The 27959-nt window shown below is 39.0% G+C and overlaps 1 protein-coding gene across 1 annotated transcript in view; it reads right to left on the reverse strand.

Annotated features, from left to right (window-relative positions):
- Positions 1-27959, reverse strand: part of tnr (tenascin R (restrictin, janusin)) — a 435043-nt gene that overhangs the window by 137084 nt on the left and 270000 nt on the right. The window contains exons 9-13 of the mRNA XM_062022570.1: positions 25864-25964; positions 25628-25790; positions 25029-25505; positions 6591-6710; positions 6369-6512 (exon numbers count right to left, since the gene is read on the reverse strand). Coding sequence (XP_061878554.1) covers positions 6369-6512; positions 6591-6710; positions 25029-25505; positions 25628-25790; positions 25864-25964 — 1005 coding nt within the window. The remainder of the gene's footprint in view (positions 1-6368; positions 6513-6590; positions 6711-25028; positions 25506-25627; positions 25791-25863; positions 25965-27959) is intronic.

Raw genomic sequence — 27959 nt, forward strand, 5'->3', positions numbered from 1 at the left:
ATGTCGCAGGCTGACGCAAATCGCCAAATATTCTCATCAGTAAAGCATAAACACAAACATAATAAACAGTGGGCTTTTTAACAATTAGGAAGGTTTGTGTCGTGTTTGTCCTCCTACAGAAACCATATTACAACAAAAAATATTTTTTTCACCCAATTGTTTTCCATTTCCATACATTCTTGAAAAAGCTCAATGGAGCCACCAGGGCGCCGCTCAAGAGCCGTATGTGACTCTAGAGCCGCGGGTTGCTGACCCCCGCCCTAGAGGAAACTGCTTACGATCGGAGAAAAGGTGAACCTCGTCTTTGCTATGCGAAAAGGTTAGGTTACTTTAATGGTACCCGATAGTAAACTTGTTTTGCAGACAGCAAGATCAGGACATCCATTAAACATACAGGGAAAAGTAAAATCTTAGACATACGATACAAAGACCTTCCACATTACAGGAAATACAAACATTTAGGTGAGATAATACATTGTAAATGTTCTCCAAATTGTATATAAAAATGATAGAATATAAAATCCTATTCAGATAAATTTGGGACAGACCAGATAAAAATAAAACATTACACAAAAACAAATATGGGCAAAATGGGACTATAGCTTGTTTGGTTCTATTACAGGAGATGAGACAAAACTGCATCTGTGCCTTTTTGTCTTGCCTCTTGGGACTAAAAACCTCCAAAAAGAAAGTATCTTAGCTACCAGCTAGTATTTACTGACTGCCATGACAAGATCAATGAATCTTCGGTTTCTTCATAAAGAAGGAGAACAAGAATACAGTGGTACCTCCACCTCTGAGCACATCGCGTCCCACGACAAAGCTCATACCTCACAATACTTGTATCGTAAAGCATCCCCGCCAATTGAAATCAATTCAAATCAAATTAATCCATGCTTTGTCCTCCCAGAAAAGCACAAATCTAAAATTAAACATTACTTTTAAAAAGAAAAAACTAACATTTTGATAATAAATATGGTTTGAAAAACAATACAATATAAATATTACTACAGTACAGTAGTTTTATGGATCTAACTGGGTAGGTAGGTAATGGAAAATTCCCACGACCAGCACGCTTGTGAACGTATCACCTGTATTTTATAAAACAGTATACACAGTACAGCCCAAAAGTTTGGACACACCTTCTCATTCAATGTGTTTTCTTTATTTTCATGACTATTTACATTGTAGATTGTCACTGAAGGCATCAAAACTATGAATTAAATTATATTTTCTTCAACATAGCCGCCCTTTGCTCTGATTACTGCTTTGCACACTCTTGGCATTCTCTCGAGGAGCTTCAAGCACACCTGTAAAGTGAAAACCATTAAAGCTGAACACCTCTTGAAGCTCATTTCAGCTTTCAATGCATTTTCTTTATTTTCATGACTATTATCATGATGATTGTCACTGAAGGCATCAAAACTATGACACCTGTGAAGTGAAAACCATTTCAGGTGACTACCTCTTGAAGCTCATCGAGAGAATGCCAAGAGTGTGCAAAACAGTAATCAGATCATAGGGTGGCTGTTTTGAAGAAACTAGAATATAAAACATGTTTTCAGTTACGTCATCTTTTTTTGTTAAGCACATAACTCCACGTGTTCATTCATAGTTCGATGCCTTCAGTGACAATCTACAAGGTAAATAGTCATGAAAATAAAGAAAACGCATTGAATGAGGAGAAGGTGTGTCCAAACTTTTGGCCTGTACTGTAAGTAAAGTTTTTTTTTCCCCATTAGACTGAAGAGGACTTCGAAATCCTTTTTAGTTTGTTCTGATTGGCGTTTTCCCGTATAATGAGATCCCACATGTACGACAAGCCACATTACCCAGGTATGCTGATTGCAGCGAGTTATCGCGTTGAAAAATAGGACATTCTTTGTTACGCTATTTCCCGCAACCAGTGTTGTGGTAGATAAGAGTTGACGGTTTAATATAGACCCCCCGGACACCCGGAGCAGCTTCCAGTGTGGACAATTGGCGAGCGGTGGCTGAAGGAGCAACCTTCAGCAGCAGGAGGATGTTGGCGGGAAGGCTGTCCAAGCTAGATTGCTGCTAAAGGTTTGGTTTCCAATGGTTAGAAAACAAAGTTATTTCGATCTCTAGCTGTAAGCTAATGCTCACAAGTTAGACCAGAGGATCTTACGACGTTCATCGGGATTTAAAGCAATTTTGTGCCAGCGCTCCTATTTGATTTCCATTTCCTGCATGTCTCCTCCGAGCGCTCGTTTTCCTCACCTGTCCCTGATTGGTAGCCTGGCACACCTGGTTGCAGTTGCCAATCAGGCTGCTATATTTGCCTGCCTCGCCTGTTCCTCAGGGCTTGAGGATTGACTATGTTTAGAACCTTTACATCAGAGGTGTCAAACTCATTTTCGATCGGGGGCCACATGGATAAAAATCTACTCCCAAATGGGCCAGACTGGTAAAATCACGGCACGATAACTTAAAAATAAAGACAACTTCAGATTGTTTTCTTTGTTTAAAAATAGAACAAGCACATTCTGAAAATGTACAAATCATAATCTTGTTGGGGTTATTTATACACTTACATGTTGCGGTTAATAGTATTCTATCTTTATTTGTTGTTATTTATATTTTCTGAACAATTTATGTGATAATGTTAATCAGTCAACTCTTTGGTGTTAATTTTCAATCTATCAAGATAAAAAAATGTATATCAAAATCAGATTACAGTATGTTATTTATGTAGTTTGCTCATTTACCTCGACTGATGTACTAACGTGGTTTATTTTGTACATATGTAGCATCATCTACAAAGATACAAAGAATTGCTGTTGCGACAACCAGTGGACACATTTAAAACAGCTGTCTATTTAATTAAACAATTTAAGGTTCATTTTTATACTCAGCAAACTCATCCCGCGGGCCAGATAATACCTGTTCACGGGCCCTCAGGCCGTACGTTTGACACCCCTGCTCTACATGTATCACTGCTTCCGCCTATCTTTGTGAGTATATTAAAATACTCATACCTTCCCGTCGTCCTCCTGGTTCCTGCATCTTGGGGTCACAGCTATCGCAGCCATGCCGGTTGCCGACAAATTTAAAGCAGAACAAAACGGTGAGAGACCCCTTGCACCCCAAATTACCCGCAATTTTAGGTACTCCTAATTTGAAGCACCACTGTATAAGCACGTCGGCAAGTGTCTCTTAAAAAGACTGGAACGTAACTCCCGCACACATTTAGGGAGCACTGAACCGTAAATTATATAATTTTACCCAAGGTGTTAATTTACCTAACACAGGGGTGTCAAACGTACGAACAGGTGCGGGATGAGTTTGCTAAGTATAACAATTAGCCGGAATTTTTGAATGAAAGAAACAGCTGTTCTAAATGTGTCCACTAGATGTCGCAATAGCAATTATTTGTATCTTTGTAGATTATGCTACATACAGGTATGTAAAAAAAACAAAAACACATGTTAGTTCACCAGTCAAGGAAAATTATCAAACTACATAAATAACATCCTGTAGTTTGATTTTGATATACTTTTTTTATCTTGATAGATTGAAAATGAACACCAATGAGTTGACTGATGAACATTATCACAGCATCATTTATTCACAAAGTATAAATAACGACAAACAAAGGTAGAATACTATTATTAAAAAAATAAATAAATAAATAAAAACAACAACAAAAAAATATTATGATTTGTACTTTTTCAGAATGTGCTTGTTCTATTATTAAACAAAGAAAATAATCTGAAGTTTTAAATTAAATTTAAATTCAAATTTAAATTTTAAATTTTAGCAGTCCGGCCCACTTGGGAGTAGATTTTTCTCCATGTGGCCCCCGATTTAAAATGAGTTTGACACCCCTGACCTAACGTGTCAAACTCAGATCTGGCCCGCCACATTACTTATTTGGCCTGGAAAAAATAAAGTTCTTGTGTTTGTTCTGTCAATGTTAACAGTAAAATGTACTGCATCCAATTTCACATGTTATGTAATTTAATATTGTCTGATCATGCAACAATATGTTCTAAGCAAGTTTCGCTGTTGTTGTTGTTAAATATACAGTAATTAAAGATAAATACTTAAATATCTGCTGGACGATTTTAAAGCAAGTTATCCATCAAAGTTATCTGGGGCGGTATAGCTCGGTTGGCAGAGTGACCGTGACAGCAACTTGAGGGTTCCAGGTTCGATCCCCGCTTCCGCCATCCTAGTCACTGCCGTTGTGTCCTTGAGCAAGACACTTTACCCACCTGCTCCCAGTACCACCCACACTGGTTTAAATGTAACTTAGATATTGGGTTTCACTATGTAGAAGCGCTTTGAGTCACTAGAGAAAAGCGCTATAAAAATATAATTCACCTCACTTCACATCAATCTGTTAAAAAATACAGACATTTTAACATGGATGCCTGTACAAATGGTGTAACGAGGTTATTGTAAATTATTCATATACAGTATCTTCCTATAAGGGCAGTCATATTTGCGATGTGGCCCTCAATGAAAATGAATTTGACACCTCCGATTTACCCTGAACTGCAAGGAGTACTTGGAAAGTTAATTGGAAAGCGGCTGTTATTAGTGAATCTCATTGTTACAGTGTCCTCTTCCATCTTCTAAGAGAACACAGCCTGGAGGTTCAGTGTACACAATTGAATATCTTGGTTCGGCAACCCGCAGCTCTCGAGCCGCATGCGGCTCTTTAGTGCCGCCCTAGTGGTTCCCTGGAGCATTTTTAAAAAAGGATTGAAAATGGGAAAATATGGTGGAACATTTTTTTGTTTGTTTTAGTATATTTTTTGTTTGAGGACAAACATGACACAAACCTTCCCAATTGTTAGAAAGCCCACTGTTTAACATGTTTGTGTGTATGCTTCACTAATGAGAGTATTTGGTGAACATCGTTTTGTTGTACTAATTTCGGCAGTTCTTGAACTCACCATAGTGTGGACTGTGACACAAAAGTTTGTTTACATGCAAAATCTTCCACTCCTTTGTCTCATTTTGTCCACCAAAAGTTTCATGCTGTGCGTGAATGCACAAAGGTGCACTTTGTTGATGTTATTGACTTGTTGGAGTGCTAATCAGACATATTTGGTCAGTGCATGACTGCAAGCTAATCAATGCTAACATGCTATTTAGGCTAGCTGTATGTACAAATTGCATCATTATGCCTCATTTGTAGGTATATTTGAGCTCATTTAATGTCCTTTACTTTTATCCTCTTTGTATATAACTTAGTTTTGCATGTCCCATGACACATTATCTGTATGTAATATGGGCTGCATTTCAGATAGTTGTTTGTGTGCCATGCTGTTCCTGAACACAGCAAATGTTACCTAGCTTGCCAAAGATTGTAATAAATCCATTAAAAGAAGACAGCCTGCCATTTCCTTTAACTTGGACACACACATCTTTACCTTTGGCCATTAAAAGGCAGTCATTTCCAGGAGTTATCTCACCTTCTGAGTAGCCTCTGATTTACAAATGGTTTATAATATGTAGAATAAATATTCGATTTCAACATTTTTGTCAACGAAGATTTGCTTCAGCCTGCGAGACATAGTCATTTTGATAGTAGGCTATTATAGCTAATATAGACACTTACGTCATGTGTTGCCTTCATTATAAGACTTATATACGGCTTTTCATTTTTTGCGGCTCCAGACAGATTTGTTTTTTGTATTTCTGGTCCAAAATGGCTCTTTCAACGTTTTTGGTTGACGACCACAGTGGTATTCCAGGTATAGTAAAGAGCCATATAAATAAAGACCATTTACCAGTTACGCCAACTAATCACTTAATTAAAGTACAATGTTTTATTTTCCTATATTCAAATTCGGTGTTACTGTTCAAACTGCATGTGTGTAATGTTACAATGGCCAAATAATATGGATATACTTGTTAACCAAAACCTATGCCTTGTTGTTACTACTACGCTACTGTATTTTAATGTTGATCATTATGGTGGTACTTGGAGACCAAAATGTTTTCTGAGGTTGTGCTTGGTGAAACAAGTTTGAGAACCACTGGTCTATAGCTCAGCACAGTAGCAACACAGCAAATGGTGTAATAATGGTAGGGTTGCATGGCTAATTATGCAAACATATTTTTTTACATTAAGTGCTGATTTAAGCTACAGTATATAGAAGATCAGAAATATATTTAAAAAATGCATTAAATGTCCACAGGATGTTTTCTATCCCTACACTTTACTGTATAGGTAAGTGTGAAAGCAAAACACCCCCACAAACAGTATGTGTTTGTGAGGGTGTGTTAGGGAGAGTAGCAGGTGATATTCTCACTCCATCTACGTGTGAAGAAACATAGCGGAGTGTTGTCTTAAAACATGACAAGTGAATATAACATCACGCCACACTTACAGGTTGTGACGGTAATACTGGCAGGGGCACTGATGCTGTTGTTAATGACCGCAAACACGTTGATGTTGTACTCCAGACCCGCGTCTAGGTCTGAGATGGTGCAGGAGGAGGTATTCCCCGGCATCCGCAGTTCTAGTTGGACTCCTGAGAGATAGGAAAGGTTGAGTTTTTCAGTTTTTAAGAATCGGATTTGTCAATAGACTTCAACCGGCTATCACCCACCTCCTGGACTGCTTGGTGTGTAGGTCACGAGGAAATCTGTTAGAACCACAGAACCTTCCCATTCCAGCTCGATGGCTGTATCTGTTACCTCTCGGACCTTCAGGTTCATGGCAGGGGCCACTGTAAAAGAAGAAGCAGCAAATTGGTGGTCAGAGATAGAGGAGAAAACACAATGTGGTGTTATTTCAAGTGAAGACAGACCATGGATTAACATTTGCTATTAAACTAAACCACTCAAGAAGATGCCTTGAGGAATGGACACCACGGTGGACGGTTGTTAGATACAATTTTCATGATCCGTCAGGACAGTTTTTAACTTACAGTATTTTCCAGACCATAGGGCGCACCGGATTATAAGGCGGACTGCCGATGAATGGTCTATTTTTTATCTATTTTCATATATTAGGCGAACAGGATTATAGGGCGCTGTGGAGGGGGGCGTGGCCTGCGGGTCTGCCGCGGATAGGGGTGTGCCAGGAATGGCCTCGAAGACAGCGACAGGTGCGTAGATGGCCCAGGTGGGCCTTGTTATCTGATCACCTGTCGCCTTTATTAGCAGCAGCCGGATTGAGACACAGAGTTGGAGTTAGAGTCAGAGCCAGAGAGAGAGAGAGACATGAACTCAGAGAAAGACATTTTGCTGGAAAGCAAAAGCCTTGCACTACTGAAAGAAAATAAAACAGTGTTATACCCTAAATTCCGGGCTCTCCCGGCAGTGTGTGGTGGTCCGAGGAACCCACTAGAGGGCAACCTCTACAGGCGCATTAAAGGAATCATTTTATCATTATTTTTTTCTAAATGAAAAACACTTCCTTGTGGCCTACATATCATGTGGTCAAAATGTTGCATGGATTATGTTTTACAGATCATCTTCAAACCGCTTTCTGACAGTCGCTTCCGGATGCGCCGTTTTGTGGGCGGTCTTATTTATGTGGCTCACCTTCGGCAGCGTCTTCTCCCCGCCATGCAAGATCGGGAGGGGAAGAAGTGTCAAAAGACGGAGCTAACTGTTTTAATGACATTCAGACTTTACCTAAATCAATAACGGAGCAGCACCTTCTCATCCGGAAACAACAACACCGGAAATGTGTCTCGTGAAAAACCGTCCGTCCGGAACTCTAATAACTAAAGTTCCTTGGGTGAATAATGTAAACTCACTACACCGGTATGTTTTAGTGCTTTCATGGCGAGTTTACTGACATATATAAGTAAGAACTTTACACTACTTTATATCAGAAATGGCAACAGCGGAGGATGAATGTCACATAAGAAGATAGAGAAAAAGAAGAAACTTATCGACTAAGTGCGGACGCGCGCAAATTTCAGGACTTATACAGATCCCAAATACAGATCAGCAGGTACCAGAAAGTAAGAAAAGCTGCTTTTGCATTATATTGCGAAATAAAACGCCAGATACACACACCATAATGATACTCGTATGTTGAAGCACATCAAGCAGTGCGGCATGGTAGCTTACCAAAGTCGTACTAAAACATTTTGATAGATTTTTGAGCACCGTGTGTAATGTTCTATATTTTCAATGGAACATTTAAAATGTTTGTGTTGTTTACTTGAGACATATTGCCATCATAGTGCAGCCTACACTTATCTCTTATGTTTGACTGCCATCTACTGGTCACACTTATCATCACACCATGTACCAAATAAAATAGCTTCGAGGTGGGTATGCTCAACCAAATGTATTCCTTACATTAGGCGCACTGGGTTGTAAGACGCACTGTCGAGTTTTGAGAATTTTTTTTTTTTTTAAGGATTTTAAGTGTGCCTTATAGTCCGAAAAATACGGTATGTTTATGTTCCCTATGTTTTCAGGTTATCTTCCTGACCAACGCACTTGCTTTGTTCTACTTCTTGTGTTGCTTCCATGTTTCTGCCACTTTACTTTTGGCCTGATCACGATTTACCTCCATTGCTCCTGATTAACAATCAGGAGGATTCTTATGTCCAGCGACGTCAGGTGGATTTGTGTTTGCTGCATGTTAGTTGTTGGTAAATTCTAGTGTATGTTTGCATACCATGTTTGTGTGTTTTCGCTTTGCCTTGCTTTGCTTTCTAAATCAACTTTGCTTCACTGTTTTTTTTTTACCCACAGTCCACTGCTGCGACCACAGTGGTGCTCCCTTGCTTGTTCCTAATAAAATGACTTTTAACCTGCATGTCGCTTGTCTTGAAACACATCAGCCAGACAATGTAGGGCAAAAAAATAAAAACCAGCAAGCTGAAAAACAGTTTTCTCCTACCACTGTGAACTGATTAAATTCCGCCAACAGCCACAAAAAATTGTGTGCAATACTAAATTGTGACACTGCCAAAAAGTTCTGTTTCTGCATGTGAATATTGACTCTTGAAATTACAAATTAGGGAGTATGTGTGTGTGTCTGCTTTTATGAATAGTATTTTTTGTCATTTTTGTTTTTATTGTACTGCCCTAATGGATGGAACTTAACTTCTTACACCAAGACATTGACTAACAAGAGATTGTATTTTATTATATTTTCTGCATCTTGGGGTCACGCCACCAGCCGCCAAGTGAGCACAGTGTCAGTGCAGGACTGTGTGTTGGAATTGGGTTAGACAAACAAACGAAAGTAAAACCCCTTTATATTTAATTGTTTATACCCCTAAATTCTGACATCTCATTTATTTTGTATAATTTTAAAATATTTTTTTTCAAACAAAACTTTTATGTGGTTGCTAAAAATATTATACATTGATATATTATCATTACTACCTTATTTTTCGGAGTATAAGGCGCACTTAAAACCCTTTAATTTTTCTCAAAAATGGACAATGCGCCTTATAACCCAGTGTGCCTAATGTACGGCATAATTCTAGTTGCTCTTACCAACCTCGAAGTTACTATATTTGGTAAATGGTGTAATGATAATTGTGACGAGTAGATGGCAGTCACACATAAGAGATACATCAGTAAACAACACCAAAACTTAAAATGTTCCTTTGAAAATATAGAACATTACACATGGCGCTCAAAAATCCATCAAAATGTTTTTAGTACGATTTCGGTAAGCTATGAAGCCGCACCGCTTGATGGATTGTCACCGCATTAAACATACGAGTATTATTATGATACGTGTATAAGGACCGCAAAATGGCACCTATTAGCAGACATTATCTGGCTTTTAGTTTCGCAATATTATGCAAAACCAACTTTTGTTACCTTCTGGTACCTGCTGATCTGTATTTGGGATCTGCGTACGTACTGAAAATTCGCGCGTGTCCGCCATTGTAGTCTGTAATCGATAAGCTTCTTCTTTTTCTCTATCTTCTTGTTATGGGACATTCATCTTCCGCTGTTGTCATTTCTAATATAAAGTAGCGTAAAGTTCTTACTTATATCTGTCAGTAGACTAGCTATCAAAGCGCTAAAAACTGTAGTGAGTTTACATAATTCACCCACGGAACTTAAGTTATTAGAGGTTTCCGGTCGGACGGTTATTCACAGGACACATTTCCGGCATTGTTGTTGCATTATTGAGCCACGGATGAGAAGATGCTGCTCTGTTTTTGATTTAAGTAAAGTCTGAATGTCATTAAAACAGTTAGCTCCATCTTTTGACACTTCTTCCACTCCCGTCCTTGCACGCTACACCGCTACAACAAAGATGACGGGGAGAAGACCCGTCGAAGGTGAGCCACGTAGGTAAGACCGCCCACAAAACGGCGCATCCTGAAGAGACGCTCAGAAAGCTACTTGAAGATGATCTGTAAAACATAATCTATGCAACACTTTCACCAAAGAACCACCATCACATGTTATGTAGACCACAAGATAGTGTTTTAAATTTAGGAAAAAATCAGAATATGACCCCTTTAATGCGCCTTATAATCCAGTGCGCCTTATATGAAAAAAGACCTGAATAGACCCGCTCATCGGCAGTGCGCCTTTTAATCCGGTGCACTCTATGGTCCGAAAAATACGGTAATATTGCATTTAGAATTTTTTATTTTTTATTTTCTGCGATGAGGTGGGGACTTGTCTAGGGTGTACCCCGCCTTCCGCCTGAATGCAGCTGAGATAGGCTCCAGCACCCCCCCGCGACCCCAAAAAGGGACAAGCGGTAGAAAATGGATGGGTGGATGGATATTTTTATTTTTTTACTTAGATTGTTTCTTGAGCCAAGCAATCATTCAATTTGCTCAGCAGTGAATATTAAAGGTGGTTAAAGGGAAAACAAGGAAAGATGATTACTATTCAAAGAGCTTTACATAGTGCAACCCATTCTTTCAGTTACATTTAAACCATTGTGGGTTGCACTGGGAGCAGGTGGGCAAAGTGTCCGGCTCAAAGACAACAACAGCAGCGACTAGGATGGCGGAAGCGGGAATCGAATCTGGAACCCTCAAGTCGCTGGCAGGGCCGCTCTACCAACTGGACATAGAAACAGTTTTACGTGAAGAAAACCCTGTTAGGAAAACTCATTTATATTGGAGTAACACAACAACAAAATGTCCAAAATACAGCATAACTTTACTGAAGGGAAACAAAATCAGCCTTTGTCCCCTGAGGGTTAATGGTATCAAAACGGCAAAAATGTTCCCGGAGGCGTTTCTGTTGGGTTTCGCTACGCATCTCATGTATCGCATTTGGTAACATCATAACCAGTGTTTTGTTTATTTGGTGGGTGTCACGGATCGTTTTCCCAGGATGCAGACGGAACTCCGGAGGAAGCGTGTAGGTAGGACAATGATTTATTTACCATAAATAAGTCAGGAAATACAAATCAAACAGAAAAGCATGCCGATCGCATGGGAAGCGATAACGACGCTTAGTCCAAAAACAGGAATCACAAAGGTATTCACACGTACCTTGTTGAATGTGAGCAAACCAGCCAGACAGACCGAGAGTGGCGAAAAGCAGGAATAAATGGCTCTCTGATTAGTGCCCGGGGGCAGGTGAGCGTCCCGAACACTAATCAGAGGCAGGTGAAATTAACCTGCACCCATGGCAACTAAAACACAAACCCAGGGGTGCTGAAAACAGAACTGAGGGAGTCAGACTAAAATAGAACATGATCAGGGCAACAGATCATGACAGTGGGTTGGCGTTCAAACTTGATTCACTCGGGACGAGAGTCTGTTTGCAGGGGGACAGAGACCGCCTGACGGCTGGGTCTTGGTTTGGTCTGGTCCGTTTGATCCTGGACTGCGTTCACACTAGGGTTGTACGGTATACCGGTATTAGTACAGTACCGCGATACTAATGAATCCTATTCTGTACTATACCGTCTCTAAAAAGTACCGGTCCCAGACACCCTCCGCGCCCCCGTCCTCGTCATGTCGTGTCATTGCTGGTTTACGATCAGAGGAGCATATTCGGCAGCGCACAATAACGGAGTCTTTACAAGCAGACACAGTGTGTAGACAGAAAAGGGAGAACGGACGCAGTTTGACTTAAAAACTGACGATAAAGGTGTAGCTATAACACTGAAACGCCCTCAGGAAGAGGTGCTTTAAGACATGGCTATCTAGCTAGCAGCTAACGTCCATCAGCCGTCTGCAGTGTTTTAGCTACTTCTAAATCACGAATCCTTGTCTCCATGGCGACAAATAAAGTACGTTTCTTACAAGTATCATCCCTGCAGGACGAGAAATAGCTAAACATGCTTCACTACACACCGTAGCTCACCGGCGTCAAAATGTAAACAAACGCCATTGGTGGATCTACACCTAACATCCACTGTAATGATACCAAGTGATACCATAGTGTATCTAGTCGATACAACTATGATTACGTCGATATTTCTTGGCATCACAACATCTTCTTTCGTTTTTAAAAAATTCATGTTATGTTTATAAACTCAGAAAATATGTCCCTGGACACATGAGGACTTTGAATATGACCAATGTATGATCCTCTAACTACTTGGTATCGGATTGATACCCAAATTTGTGGTATCATCCAAAACTAATGTAAAGCATCCAAACAACAGAAGAATACGTGATTATTACATTTTGACAGAAGTTAAAAGAGAAAGTAAGCAGATATTAACAATAAATGAACAAGTAGATTAATAATTCATTTTCTACCACTTGTCCTTAATAATTTTGACAAAATAATAGAATGATAAATGACACAATATGTTACTGCATATGTCAGCAGACAAATTAGGAGCCTTTGTTTGCTTACTAACTACTAAAAGACAAGTTGTCTCATATGTTCACTATTTTATTTAAGGACAAACTTGCAATAATAAACATATGTTTAATGTACCGTAAGATTTGTTGTTAAAATAAAGCCATTAATGCCATTAATACCATCCCAAAAACTGACAAACCCAAACATCAGGTGTTTTAGTCGTATTAACTACTGTCAACTTCTCATCTCTGCAGTTTTTAAATACAGAAAAAACAGAGCTCGCAGAACTGCTTTCCTTTCAAGCCGCTTAAAAGGGGCACAGCGGCAACAAGTGGCCAAGTGTTAAACACGAGAGGGAGAGCACGGTCCTTCATCCAGGATGGAGTGGCAATCATGAAGTCAAGTCATGTGCCCAGAGGAGGCGTTGTGTGTGTGGAATTGAAATGCTGCATAAACAAGAGTGTTTACAGCACCTTCTGCCAAAAACAACCATGGCGAAGGAGTGGAGGCAGGTGAAGGACAGGGTGGCAAAGACTAAACAGATGACAACATCTGTCTGAGTGAAAGAAATGAGGACGCGCACCCGGACTGGCGACATTGTGACGAAACCTCTAAAAGGGAGTTTGGTGCAATCCCATCCTCATCTGTGCATCCTGTGATATTAGTCTCCGCCACACTGAGAGGAATCCTCCGCAGGGACTCGTTGGGACACTTTAGTGGCCTTTTCAGCTACCTCCTCACACACTTGACAGATGGCCACAGGCTGTTTAGCATTTTGCTCACTTCTAGCAGCAGCGATTCTGCATTAGAGGTGGGGGCTTCTGACTCATTCATGTAAAAGAGATTTATATATTTCAAACACCCGGAGCATCATCAAGTATATGAAGGCAATTACACTTCAGAAGAACAGCAGTAACCTGGATGTGAAATGCAGATGATTGCATTGGAGTAAAGGAAATGAAGATGAAAGTCAAACACGCAAATGAGCAGAACTTGCAGAAGCAATGTAACATGAATTAAAGTGGCATTGCTGTTCTACGCTAAACTCAATGATCGGATCATGTAATTACTGCTAGTGATACAGCAGAACTATTCAACTGACGTCCCAAGAATGACATCAGTCCGTATGTTATGTTCAAAACTTGGGAGAGAAACATTTTTGCAGCAAATTCCTAAAAACACTCGAGTGCTCTGTTGTATAGAGCAGTGGTCCCCAACCTTTTTGTAACTGCGGACCGGTCAACGCTTGAAAATTTGTCCCACGAACCAGTCGGATGGTGGGGGTGGGGGAGGGGTGGGGGGTATTTTTTTTTTTTTTTTTTGTCACAAAAAAATACAATCATGCGTGCTTACGGACTGTATCCCTGCAGACTGTATTGATCTATATTGATATATAATGTAGGAACCAGAAATATTAATAACGGAAAGAAACAACCTTTTTGTGCGAATGAGTGTGAATGAGTGTAAATGGGGGAGGGAGGTTTTTTGGGTTGGTGCACTAATTTTAAGTGTATCTTATGTTTTTTATGTTGATATAATAAAAAAAAAAATATATATTTTTTTGTTTTTGTTTTTTTTGTGCGATTTAGTACCAATCGATCCACGGATCGGTACCGGGCCGTGGCCCGGTGGTTGGGGACCACTGGTATAGAGGATCTTGGACCATTGTAAACACATTGACAGATCTTTGCATTGACATTTTAACCTTGCTAACATACACAAAACACAGGGGTCCAAACTTATGATTACATAACTGAGGCGTTCCTCAAGGTGCCCCTCTAAGTGCCCTCGTTTTTAGCAGTGACATTTTTTTTTTCATGATGTGATTTATGTGACTAAGGTGTTGCTGTAGCTCATTTACTTCAGATGCAGCCAGTAGTCATTTGTTCAACTTTTTTAGTTATCCTAGAAATCTTCCTCAAGGTTCCATTTTAGGCCCCTTCTACACTAAGGTTATCCAGGGTAAAGCCCACCTAACCTTATCCTTGTCCACACACACACAATGGTCGTTTAAGACCCCCTCCCTCCGTCTGTCAGCCGGCGCAACTTGACCTAATACGCATGCGCGGAAAATGCGCACGTCATAGTCATCTCAAGTGTTGCTTTGTGTGCAAGTTCTTAAATTTAACTTATCTGAACAAAATCCAGTGTTGTAGTATTTCAATTAACTGGAATCCAGTGTGCTGTGGGGCTCTGTTGTAGTAAATCACACTTGAGACATCATAAATTAATCAAATCTTTAATAAACACGTGAGAGTACACAATGTGATAAAGAACATTTTACATCAATCAATATCGGGATCTAGACACTGTCCTCACTCTTTTGCCTTCACCTTCATTGGCCATTTGTTTTTGGTGACTTTATATACTCTGGACCTTGACGTTGAGTCCACAACATACATGGCGGACAATAACTGATACAGTCTGCTTTACCAGTCCAAAAGCGTTCACCATTTTACGTAGTCTTCCCTCGACGGCCACGCTACCTTTTTTATCACATCCACGGTAGCCCGCATTCTCGTTGTCTCTACTTTGACAAATGGACAAAGTTTTTCGGTAAGTAGAATCACAGCTGACCTGGACATTCGAAAGTTCTTTTGCTGTCTGAGAAGTGTAGTATCCGAAACATCTGCAATCGCTTTCTCTTAAGGTATTCATGTGTGATTTCCACAAGCGTCTGTACAGACAGAAGGAGAAACACGGGCATGTCTGGATGACTCGCCTCCATATTGCTAGTGTTTACCTCCGAGTTACGAAACCGCTTTATTATGAAGCTGGCTGTGGCTGACGTCACTTCCTGTGTGGGGCACAGTCTTTCTGGCGTGACTTCCTCTCCAAACTCAGTTTGTAAATGATCAAGGAGTCCATACAAAGCTAAGAGCCAGAGATTCAAGAAATACAGGGCGCACTTACCCGTGTAAAAAATTGTCCAAGGTGGGGGACCTTAAAGGCCTACTGAAAGCCACTACTACCGACCACGCAGTCTGATAGTTTATATATCAATGATGAAATCTTAACATTGCAACACATGCCAATACGGCCGGGTTAGATTACTAAAGTGAAATTTTAAATTTCGCGCGAAATATCCTGCTGAAAACGTCTCGGTATGATGACGTTTGCGCGTGACGTCACGGATTGTAGAGGACATCTTGGGACAGCATTGTGGCCAGCTATTAAGTCGTCTGTTTTCATCGCAAAATTCCACAGAATTCTGGACATCTGTGTTGCTGAATCTTTTGCAATTTGTTCAATGAACAATGGAGACAGCAAAGAAGAAGGCTGTAGGTGGGAAGCGGTGTATTTCGGACGGCTGCAGCAACACAAACACGTAGCCGGTGTTTCATTGTTTACATTCCCGAAAGAAGACAGTCAAGCTTTACCATTGGTCTGTGGAGAACTGGGACAACAGAGACTCTTACCAGGAGGACTTTGAGTTCGATACGCAGACGCGGTACCGTGAGTACACAACCAGAATGTTGCCATAAGCATTTTGTTTAATTTGTATGTGTAACGCAGTACGCAGCTGGGGCTTCCAAACATTTGATCGCTTGCCCGTACGTGCGTGCCGCTATGTGCATGTCAGGTCCCACCCGCCTCTCACAGCATCTTCACTATCTCAATCACTTCCACTGCCCTCTAGTCCTTCACTCTCACTTTCCTCATCCACAAATCTTTCATCCTCGCTCAAATTAATGGGGACATTGTCGCTTTCTCGGTCCGAATTGCTCTCGCTGCTGGTGGCCATGATTGTAAACAATGTGCAGATGTGAGGCGCTCCACAACCTGTGACGTCACACGCATATAGGCTGCTACTTCCGGTACAGGCAAGGCTTTTTTATCAGCGACCAAAAGTTGCGAACTTTATCGTCGATGTTCTCTACTAAATCCTTTCAGCAAAAATATGGCAATATCGCGAAATGATCAAGTATGACACATAGAATGGACCTGCTACCCCTGTTTGAATAAGAAAATCATATTTCAGTAGGCCTTTAAACAATAGTTTAGTGTTGCTGAAACGGGGCTTAGTCTAAATAATTATTTGTTTAAGGGGTTATCCGGTTTAGTGTAGACATTGCCTTAGGTCCTCATTTGGGTTATTCAACTGGTGGCCTGCCAGTTCAGTTAAAAAACATTGTGTTTTGCAGAAAATTCCCCAAAACCCTGGTGTGCTGTGTCATAGATATGATCTTTGACTAGCTGTTTTGGAGAAGGTCCTTTAAACAGCATAGTGCTCTTGAAACTACAGATAGACCAGAATCAAATGTGTACTGTTCAAGACGCTGTGCAGAATGTACAAAACAAGACTAATAGGGAAGGAAGAAGTCCTTAACTTTCTGCAAATGTGAATATCCTTGACTTAGAGACAGTCCGTCCATGTTCTTGATTCTGAAAAGCCTTCTGTGTAACTCAAATTTGGAAAAGTACCCTACCGAACTTTCGCTGCAACCTGCCGAAGGTGAGTCTCATTATATGTAATCAGTATTCTACCATAGGCAGCAAGAGCAACTTCTACCCAACTAAAACCACTGATGGTAAAATGCGGACCTGACAACAAAGGTCAGTAAATCATTAGGACTCATCTTTGGAGAGGACATTGTATAATGGACTTCTTGCTAATCCACTTGTGTGAAATTGTTCAGGTAAGGTACGGAAGGGTTTATGAACGCACAGACGCTACAGCATCATGTATACGGTCCATCACAAAAAAGTGAGTATGTTAAGCATTTTTATGACACAAAAGACAATACAACAGAAAAAAAAATTGGATACGATGAACCAGCCCCAAACCATGACAGTGCCTCCAATATGCTTGACTGTAGGCAAGACACAACTATTTTTCTACTTGTGTTGCCACTAGGGATGATGTTTATCGAGTTCGAGCCCATTATCGAATCCTCTAATCCAGGGGTGGGCAATTAATTTTCACCGGGGGCCGCATAAGCAACCCGAGCACTGCTGGAGGGCCACACGACAATATTTCAATTAAATTTTGCTCAATATTATTTTTGATATACCGTAAGATAAATAATAATGATGATAATAATAATAATAATTTAATTTAACCTAACTTAACTTTATACAAAAGCAGATTGCTTTTGATGGTCACTTTATCCTGCATTAACCAACATTTTTCCCCATCAGATTTGGACAACCATCTGTTGTTAAAAATAGTTTTTAATCATATTTATTTTATATTGTTTTTTATATTGGTTTTATATGTAATTGTTTTTTCTTTTTATTCAGTCATTGGTGGAGCTAAGGATAATATTTGAATATTGTTTTTAATATTGTTGTGCAGCACTTTGGAAACATTTTGTTGTTTAAATGTGCTATATAAATAAAGTGGATTGGATTGTCACACCTGCCAGCTTGTCCCAACACGCATTTACCTCTGTGAACAAGTCATTACCTGTGGTTGTCTCTTTAAGTGACTGCATCAGAGCTCTCATCCAAAGTTAGCGAAAAACAGTCCATGTCTCCGGGCATTATCAGCGCAACAAAGTCCAATAAGCACTCCTTAATAAACTCTCCGTCAGAAAACGCCTTACTTTTTCTGGCGCTTTTGTGAGAAATGACGAAACTTGTCCTGACGGCTGCATCTCTGGGGGTGTGAAATATGGCACAAAGTCCTTGCTGGGTTTGCAGTTTTACCATCAACGCATTAGCCTCCCTTGCGCGCGCTTCATCAGACACATTCTGGTATTTTCCCTCGTGTTTCTTCGTGTAGTGGCGATTAAAATGATATTTAAACACAGCAACCTGTGTACCACACATTAAGCACACGGCTTTACCATTAATTTATGTAAAGAAATACTCGGCAGTCCATGTCTTGTTGGAAACACGCCATTCCTCATCAACTTTTCTTTTTTTAGCGTCTCATCACTTGTCTCTATGCACCTTCACTCACAGGTTCCCCCCGGACATACGGCATAAATAACACATTTCAAAATAAAAGCAGCACAGTTGTATTGCGCGCACGACATAGATGTTTTTTAAACTTTATTTTGTAATTTGTAATTGCGCCGTTCAATTCACTCACAATCGCACACGCGCATACGTCCACACGGAAGTATTACAAATAACGCTTTTCAAAACAAAAGCAGCACCGTTGTATTGCACACTTGACATAGATACTTTTTGAAATTTATTTTGTAATTTATGATTGGCCTCACGCGGGCCGGACAGGGATGCGCAAAGGGCCGGATGCGGCCCGCGGGCCGTACAATGCCCAGGTCTGCTCTAATCGGACCGATTCCTTATCGATTCTCTTATCGATTCTCTTATCGAATCCAGATAGGTTGTTGTATTTGGAAAAAAAACACAATATTTGGTTTAACAAAAGCTCACTTTTATTTTATAAGAAAAAAAAGAAAAGAAAAATAAATATTGACTGTTGTTACCCCCCTAAAAAAATAAAATAAAAAAATAAAATATTGACTGTTGTTACCCATGGTATGGTAATTTTTTTTTTTGTCTTAAGAAAATACAATCATGTGTGCTTACGGACTGTATCCCTGCAGACTGTATTGATCTATATTGATATATAATGTAGGAACCAGAAATATTAATAACAGAAAGAAACAACCCTTTTGTGCGAATGAATGTGAATGAGTATAAATGGGGAGGGAGGTTTTTTGGGTTGGTGCACTAATTGTAAGTGTATCTTGTGTTTTTTTATTTGGATTTAATTTAAAAAAATAAATAAAAAAATAAAAAAATATATTTCTTGTGCGGCCCGGTACCAATCGATCCACGAACCGGTACCGGGCGGCGGCCCGGTGGTTGGGGACCACTGGTGTAGGCTACAAGATAATGTTAACGTTATCAGACACATACAAAAAGGCTAACGTTAACGTTACCGTTGGCCAATGACTATGCTTAGGTAACGTTAGTCTAGCTAACATTACTGCAATCCTGGATTGACATACGAGGTAACGTTATTTTAGCCTAAAGGCTACGAGTGAGCAGATATGGAAATTAACCGGCAACAGTTAATGTTAGTTACTCACCAGCACTATCACTGGAATTGGCGCTGCAGGTTGAAGAGGGGCGTGCTTCGTCGCTGCTTCTCCACGACACCTTTCTCTAACTTTCAGGTTATGTGCAGCCTGAACATGTTTCAACATGCTTGTTGTACTTCCCCCCTTACATGAGAGCGAAGCCTGGCAATAATTGCAGATAGCAGTTTCCTCGTCGTATTTTTTTGTAAAATTAAGCCATTCCTTGAGGCGTTTTTTCCGGTCCATTGTTGTTGCTGCTTTCTGTATCTGCTGCCTAATGACTGCGCTACGTCATTTCCTGGGACGTGCCACAGGGCATTTCCTAGTAACAAAAAGGGATTCGTTCCCAGGGATTCGAATAAAGAACCAACTCTTTTTCTTTACTATAGTGGCCTCGATAACGGGACCCGGTTCTCAAAAAGGGATTCGAGTCCATGGAATCGGTTCTTTTCTTATCAAACAACCGGGAGAACCGGTTTCGAACATCATCCCTAGTTGCCACTTATTTAGACAATAATAGAGTGTTGACTTACTTTCAGTAGATAGTAAATCTATACATTGACTTGGGGTGTCCCGGTCCTATACTAATAAACCTGTACTAAAAAAAACATGCAGGTATCAGATTATATTGGCCTGCATCTGGAAAGTCCAATATAAGCTGCTAACATATTTTCCTGCTATATTAGCAGACAGGTAATATTTGCCTCCATTTAAGAGCCTTTTAATAGTCTTTACTTCTAAGAACTGTAAAAGTGATCATACAAAAAATAAAGTATGTTAATATAACCTAAATGAGATACAACATGACATTCCAACACAAAAGAAATGCATTAGAAAAAAATGTGCTAGCTCGATGCTAACTTACATTGGATAATACATACGTATGTATTAGTATTATCGATATTACAGGGCAATTTTATCACCTCCAAATGTAGCAATCAAAAGTAAAACTAAGATGTATAATACAATCAGCGTATGTATAATAGGTGCAAAAGTTACCATTTGTAAGGCTAAAAAAATACAAGACTGACACATTCAACCTAATGCCAATGACTACTTCCTGACTACTGCAACACGCCTGGGACAACATGAAATAATAACTACTTGTAAATGACACCCAGAAGTGTAAGAAAAAACAATATAACAACTGGAGCCCTTGTGGTCACAACAATATATCACTTCATCAAACCTTTTCTAGCATTCCACACTGCAAAATGAGTAGAAAAAAAAAGTATGTATTATTCTTGCCGTTATGATATCAGATCGATATCGGTATCAGCCATTAGTCAAGGCTGCAACATCAGTATTGGAAGTGAAAAAGTTGTATGAGGACACTGACTAATTTTAACTATATCCACGTTTACTTCCAATTGTATAAACCCTTGTGAAGATGTGATAGAATAGTTGGTGTACATATACATAGCTGTATTGAGGATTGAGCCTCTCCAAGATGCTGAGTTTTGAAGGACACTGAAAGCATCAGATAAAAATGTTTGATTGCATTTTGTGTTTTTCTTGTTGATTAATTTTTGAGATGAGATGCCCATGAAGACAACTAGTGAAAGTCTTGGTGTGAGTTTGTGGAAATTACACATTAAATCTATTGGGGTTAATTATGCACTTGTGCCTATGAGGTGTAGCATGAATGCAGATTAGCTGGTCCCATTCTACTGAAGAACACATAGAGAGTAATTTACAGCATGATTCTATACTCTACATCAAGGGTCCCCGAACTACGGCTGTATATATATATATATATACATACTGTATGTATATACTGTATATATATGTAAACAAATATATATATATATATATATATATATATATATATATATATATATATATATATATATATATATATATATATATATATATATATATATATATATATATATATATATATATATATATACACATATGTAAACATGTAGATATGTATAGGTATATATATACACACCTATATATATATATATATATATATATACAGTATATCATCAGCTCTACATATATATATATATATATATATATATATATATATATATATATATATATATATATATATATATATATATATATATATATATATATATATATATATATATATATATATACACACACACATATATATATATATATATATACATATATATATATATATATAAATATATATATATATATATATATATATATATATATATATATATATATATATATATATATATATATATATATATACTGTATATATACACATATGTAAACATGTAGATATGTATAGGTATATATATATACACACCTATATATATATATATATATATATATATATATATATATATATATATATATATATATATATATATATATATATATATATATATATATATATATATATATATATATATATATATATATATTAGTGTTGCCAATAAACCTATCCCCAGGTGCATGGTATTGTGTGCGTACGTGTCTATATATATATATATATATATATATATATATCCGGCCAAATTTTTTGTTTACATTTATATATATATATATATATATATATATATATATATATATATATATATATATATATATATATATATATATATATATATATATATATATATATATATATATATATATATATATATATATATATATATATATATATATATAAATGTAAACAAATATATATATATATATATATATATATATATATATATATATATATATATATATATATATATATATATATATATATACACACACACATATATATATATATACACACACACACACACACACACACACACACACACACACACACACACACACATATATATATATATATATATATATATATATATATATATATATATATATATATATATATATATATATTAGTGTTGCCAATAAACCTATCCCCAGGTGCATGGTATTGTGTGCGTACGTGTCTATATGTATATACTGTATATATATATATATATATATATATATATATATATATATATATATATATATATATATATATATATATATATATATATATATATATATATATATATGTGTATATATAGATCCGGCCAAATTCTTTTAACCCCATGTGGGTTCGGAATCAAAAAGTTTGGCGACCACTGCTTCATGCGCTTGAATTTATTTTCCCACTGCGACATGAAGACCATTGAATTGAATGTGAAATACCTTTGCTATCAAGATCAAATAGCGCTGCTCAGCTCAAGTTGATTTCTGCTTTGTGGGTGGATATGATGTGTATGTAAAGATACAGATCCTCTTATCTAATGCCTGAAGCATCCCATTTTAAGTCAACAGCCGCCATTATTCCTCATAGTGGGAGGCTGGAGGCCAGCAAGAACACATTCCGCTTTCCGGATTCTTTTAATACCGCGGGACACTCGAGCCAGTCAACCAACAGGTCTTTGGTAATTTATTTGTTTTGTATTAAGTGAAAAGCACCACCTATTTCCATGTCTAATTGCCAATGGAATTAGCATTTCAGACCACCTCTTGGCTATAAAGAGCACAGCAGTGAAGAGGGATCAAGCTGAGAATTATGTCAGTCATCCACTCCCCTGTCCGTCCTTATCCATCACTCCGTTGACAGCCGCATCCCAAATGGCAGAGGGAGTTTGATATTTGGTGCAGAGGTACATGGAACAGAGGCTAGCCAGACTCAGAGGCTGAATTGGCTATTGCTAATGTGACGGTTCTCTCCCAGGATGAATGTGACATTTGACAAATGGATGCCGATACACCTTCTGCTGTCCAGCCAGTCACACACACATCGCCACACGCGTTTAAACGAGGCAGGGAACTTTAAAATAAAAGGAGTTTTGGCCCTTTGACTCTATGAATTACTCCAGAATCTATACTATGAATGCATCACTGTGATCTGTGGAGACACATTAACATACCAGACCAGCTGTTTGAATTGATTATGTCCACGTAAAATGAGTTATATCTACCTGCTCACACATGCCGCGCATATGTTCAAACCTGCTCTTGTATTCCCATATATCAGAAATAATTGGGCAACTAGAACAGTTTTCATAACTACAGTTATACCTCATCTTAAAAGTGCCCAGCTAGTTGTTATTTTTTTAAGTTGCAAGCAAACATTTGAGGTAGAAGCATCCCCGCCATAAGTTGGCATAGCGAATGTCAAATTAAATCCCATACGATGCATCTAAAACATCTGGTCTTACTCACCAGCATTAGCTGATAGCTGGAGATGGACATTGTTTTTACAACCATGGGACGAAAGAAAGTGGGTCTTTGGCACATGGTGGACATTGAAATACATTTTTACCTCGGAAACTGTAAAACGAGTTAACGGAGGGTTAGAAGAGTATTAGACTTAAAGTTCAGTTATTACAGACTTCACCTTTGGAACACTCCCGACCAAGGTCTGCAGCCCCAGTTAAGAAGGGCTCACGTTGGTAAATAAAATGTATCCACTGTGCTCTGAGGGAAGATTTTAGCATGTGTGACATCTTATGCATCCAACATCACTGCTTAACTTTTACTTTTTGGCAATGGAAGTCCTCGGTGGAAAACTGTGTAAGTAAATGATCAGAATCAGCCGAAAGTCTGAATAACTTAATGAAAGACACACATTCTGACTGAGAAAGTTATAGTAACACTGATAGTCACACACACACTAGGTGTGGTGAAATTACCCTCTGCATTTGACCCATCCCCTTGTTCCACCCTCTGGGAGGTGAGGGGAGCAGTGAGCAGCAGTGGTGGCTACGCTCAGGAATCATTTTGGTGATTTAACCCCCAATTCCAACCCTTGATGCTGAGTGCCAAGCAGGGAGGTAATGGGTCCCATTTTTATAGTCTTTGGTATGACTCGGCCGGGGTTTGAACTCACGACCTACCGATCTAAGGGCACTAACCACAAGGCCACTGAGCAGGCTTGAAGTCCAGTTCAGACTTGAAGTCCAATCATTACAGACTTCACCTTTTGAACACTCATGACCAAGGTCTACAGCCCCAGTTAATAATGGATCCACTGTGCTCTGATGGACGATTTTAGCAGGTGTGAAATCTTATGCATCCAACATCACTGGAGCGCTGCTTAACTTTTACTTTTTGGCAATGGATGGTAAAGTCCTCGGTGGAAAACTGTGTATGTAAATTATCAGAATCAGCCAAAAGTCTGAATACTATTAATGAAAGACACAATTTCTGACTGACTTTCTCAGTTTGATGACCCAAATATGTGCAAACAAGCACTTAAAGTTCTTCATAACATGTTGCCCTCAGGGATACAGTACAAGTTTTTGCACAACCAATTTGATAAAGGGAACCTACCCGAGTTGCAGTCATCTCCAGCAAAGCCATCCTGGCACACACAGAAGCCCTCCTTGCAGATTCCCTTCTTGCTGCAGTTGTTGGCACAGTACACCATCGAGCAGTCCTCCCCCACATACCCGGGCCGGCACTGGCACGTCCCGTTCACGCACAGCCCCTGGTCTGAGCAGTCGTTCACGCACCTCCCGACCATGCAGTCCTCTCCGGAGAAGGAGTCCTCACACACGCACTCCCCGTCGATGCACAGGCCGCGGCCCGAGCAGTCGGCGGGACAGCGCAGCTCGGAGCAGTTTTCGCCTGAAAAGTCACGGTCACACACACACTCGCCATCGATGCACACACCCTGGCCGGAGCAGTCATCCTGGCAACGGGGTTCTGAGCAGTTTTTGCCGGTCCAGCCTTCGTCGCATATGCAGCCGCAAATGTCCAGGCTGAAGCTGCCGTGGCCGTTGCATCCTGGGAAATAGTCAAAACGGGCTGGGAAAGATATAAAGGAACTAATGTTTTAAAAATCAACAACAATCATTTATTTTATACAAAACCTTTTCAATCACAGTGATAATGGTGAACTAAAAGTAATACAGCTGAAGATGACTGACCAATGGATGGGTTCTCTCCGCAGCAACCGTTTCCACATTGAGCCCGCAGCATAGACACTTCTCTCTCCAGCATCTCCATCCTTGTGGCCAGCTGTTGGATTGTGACCGTCGCCGCACAACCACACGCCGATTTTGGGATGTGGATGCGATGAGTAAATGTTACCTAAAGAAGGACAATATTGGTGGGTATTCAATTGCCTTCATTGATTGACAGTAAAGTAGAAAAACAAAACTACCTGGCTGTCAGCATCCATTGTCTGTTCAATGTACTCTGTCGGCCCAACTGGGTCCAGTGGTCCCTCTACAGAGGCTCTGGACCCTAGCTCAGCACGGGGGTCTTGGGAAGACAGAGAGTAAGACTTTAGACTATAATTAACACCTGCTAACTGTCATAAACATGCATGTACAAAATATTATGCCGCAGTAACACGAGGTGCACACATAAAGACAATTTTTGTCTCAATATCCCCCATTCTGACCAAAAACAGCAAACACCACATTATATTATTATCTTAATAATACTATATACATTTTTTTCAAACATATATGAATACAATATTGTTTTTGTTCTACTACACAATTGTTTGAAGAAAAATGTCACTACTGCAACATAACAAAAAAGTAACAATGTAAAAAACAATTAAAATTAAATAAATAACTTCCACTACATGTTGATATTTGTGAAAACATGCTTTTTTGCACTGATAAACAAGAAGAGGCACATTAATTCTGTAAGGAAAATCAAGTAATTTGTTGTGTGTATAGAAGGGAAACTGCAACCAAAATATAAATCCGCTAGTATCGGTTCGATAATGATACCCACCTTGGTATCTATACTGATATCAATACGCCCACTCCAGTTAATGATGTTTGTTCACGTGATATTTCTTACTTGGATGAGTAGAGCCTGGCTGGGTGGTGGGAGAGAATCGTAGTGTGTGTGCTGTGCTTTGTCGATATTCATAGCACACCACATACATAAAGATCAAAAGTGATTTTTTATGTGGTCAAAAACCCACATGGTGACCATTACCATTTTAAATTAAAATTATTGAAAAATCGTGATTGATAGCCACACTTCATTAAATCACGGACTGACTGGCGCTGCAAGATAGCTTGAATGCTAACATGAAAAAAAAAATACATTAAGAAACAATATGCCCTAATCCAGGCGTGTCAAACTCATTTTAGATCAGGGGCCACATGGAGAAAAATCTACTCCCAAGTGGGCCGGACCGGTAAAATCCCGGCACAATAACTTAAAAATAAAGACAACTTCAGATTATTTTCTTTGTTTGAAAATAGAACAAGCACATTCTGAAATTGTACAAATCATAAAGTTTTTTTGTTTTTTTTTTACAATTACCTGTTGCGGTTAAAAGTTAAGTTAAAGTACCAATGATTGTCACACACACACTAAGTGTGGTGAAATTTGTCGTCTGCATTTGACCCATCCCCTTGTTCACCCCCTGGGAGGTGAGGGGAGCAGTGGGCAGCAGCGGTGCAGCGCTCGGGAATCATTTATGGTGATTTAACCCCCAATTCCAACCCTTGATGCTGAGTGCCAAGCAGAGAGGTAATGGGTCCCATTTTTATAGTCTTTGGTATGACTCTGAATAAATAAATTAATTTTCTGAATAAATTAATAGTATATGTACTTTATTTGTTGATTTAAACCAGGGGTGTCAAACTAATTTTAGCTCAGGGGCCGCAAGGAGGAAAGACTATTCCCACGTGGGCCGGGCTGGTAAAATCATGGCATAATAACTTAAAAATAAAAACAACTTCAGATTGGTTTCTTTGTTTTGCTTTGATCAAAAATAGAACAAGCACATTATAAAATGTACATTTTACAAAAAATTATCTTGGCAAAACACTTGTAGTTAGTTGAACATTCTGAGGAAAATAATTGGTGCAGTTTAAAAAAACAATCTCAGTGTATTTACAAAGGCATTAAACTTTAAGCACACATTTTTACAATGGAGTTCAGGGTGTGCAACTCGCTTTCAACCGACTGCGAGCCCTGCAAGGAACTCTAACTACTACCAAGATGATGGTCATGTTGACTTAAGTCTTTGCATCTTACAAGGAAAGAAGGTATTGTGCGTTAATACTGCATCAGTCTGCCGCCATCTGCTGCCAGCCACAACAGGAGAAGCTTTTTGCTTGCACCTGCGCTGATTGGAGTAGCAGCAGCCAATCCGGAGGGCAATTAAAGTCAGCTGTCACTTCATTTTTAAAGAGTGTCATGTGTGATGTGGCTTGCACTGAAATTGCTATTGCAAAAAAACAAAAATTGCTATTGCAACATCCAGTGGACACAGTTAGAACC

Source organism: Entelurus aequoreus, linkage group LG16 (genome assembly GCF_033978785.1).
Source record: "Entelurus aequoreus isolate RoL-2023_Sb linkage group LG16, RoL_Eaeq_v1.1, whole genome shotgun sequence".
NCBI lineage: Eukaryota > Metazoa > Chordata > Actinopteri > Syngnathiformes > Syngnathidae > Entelurus > Entelurus aequoreus.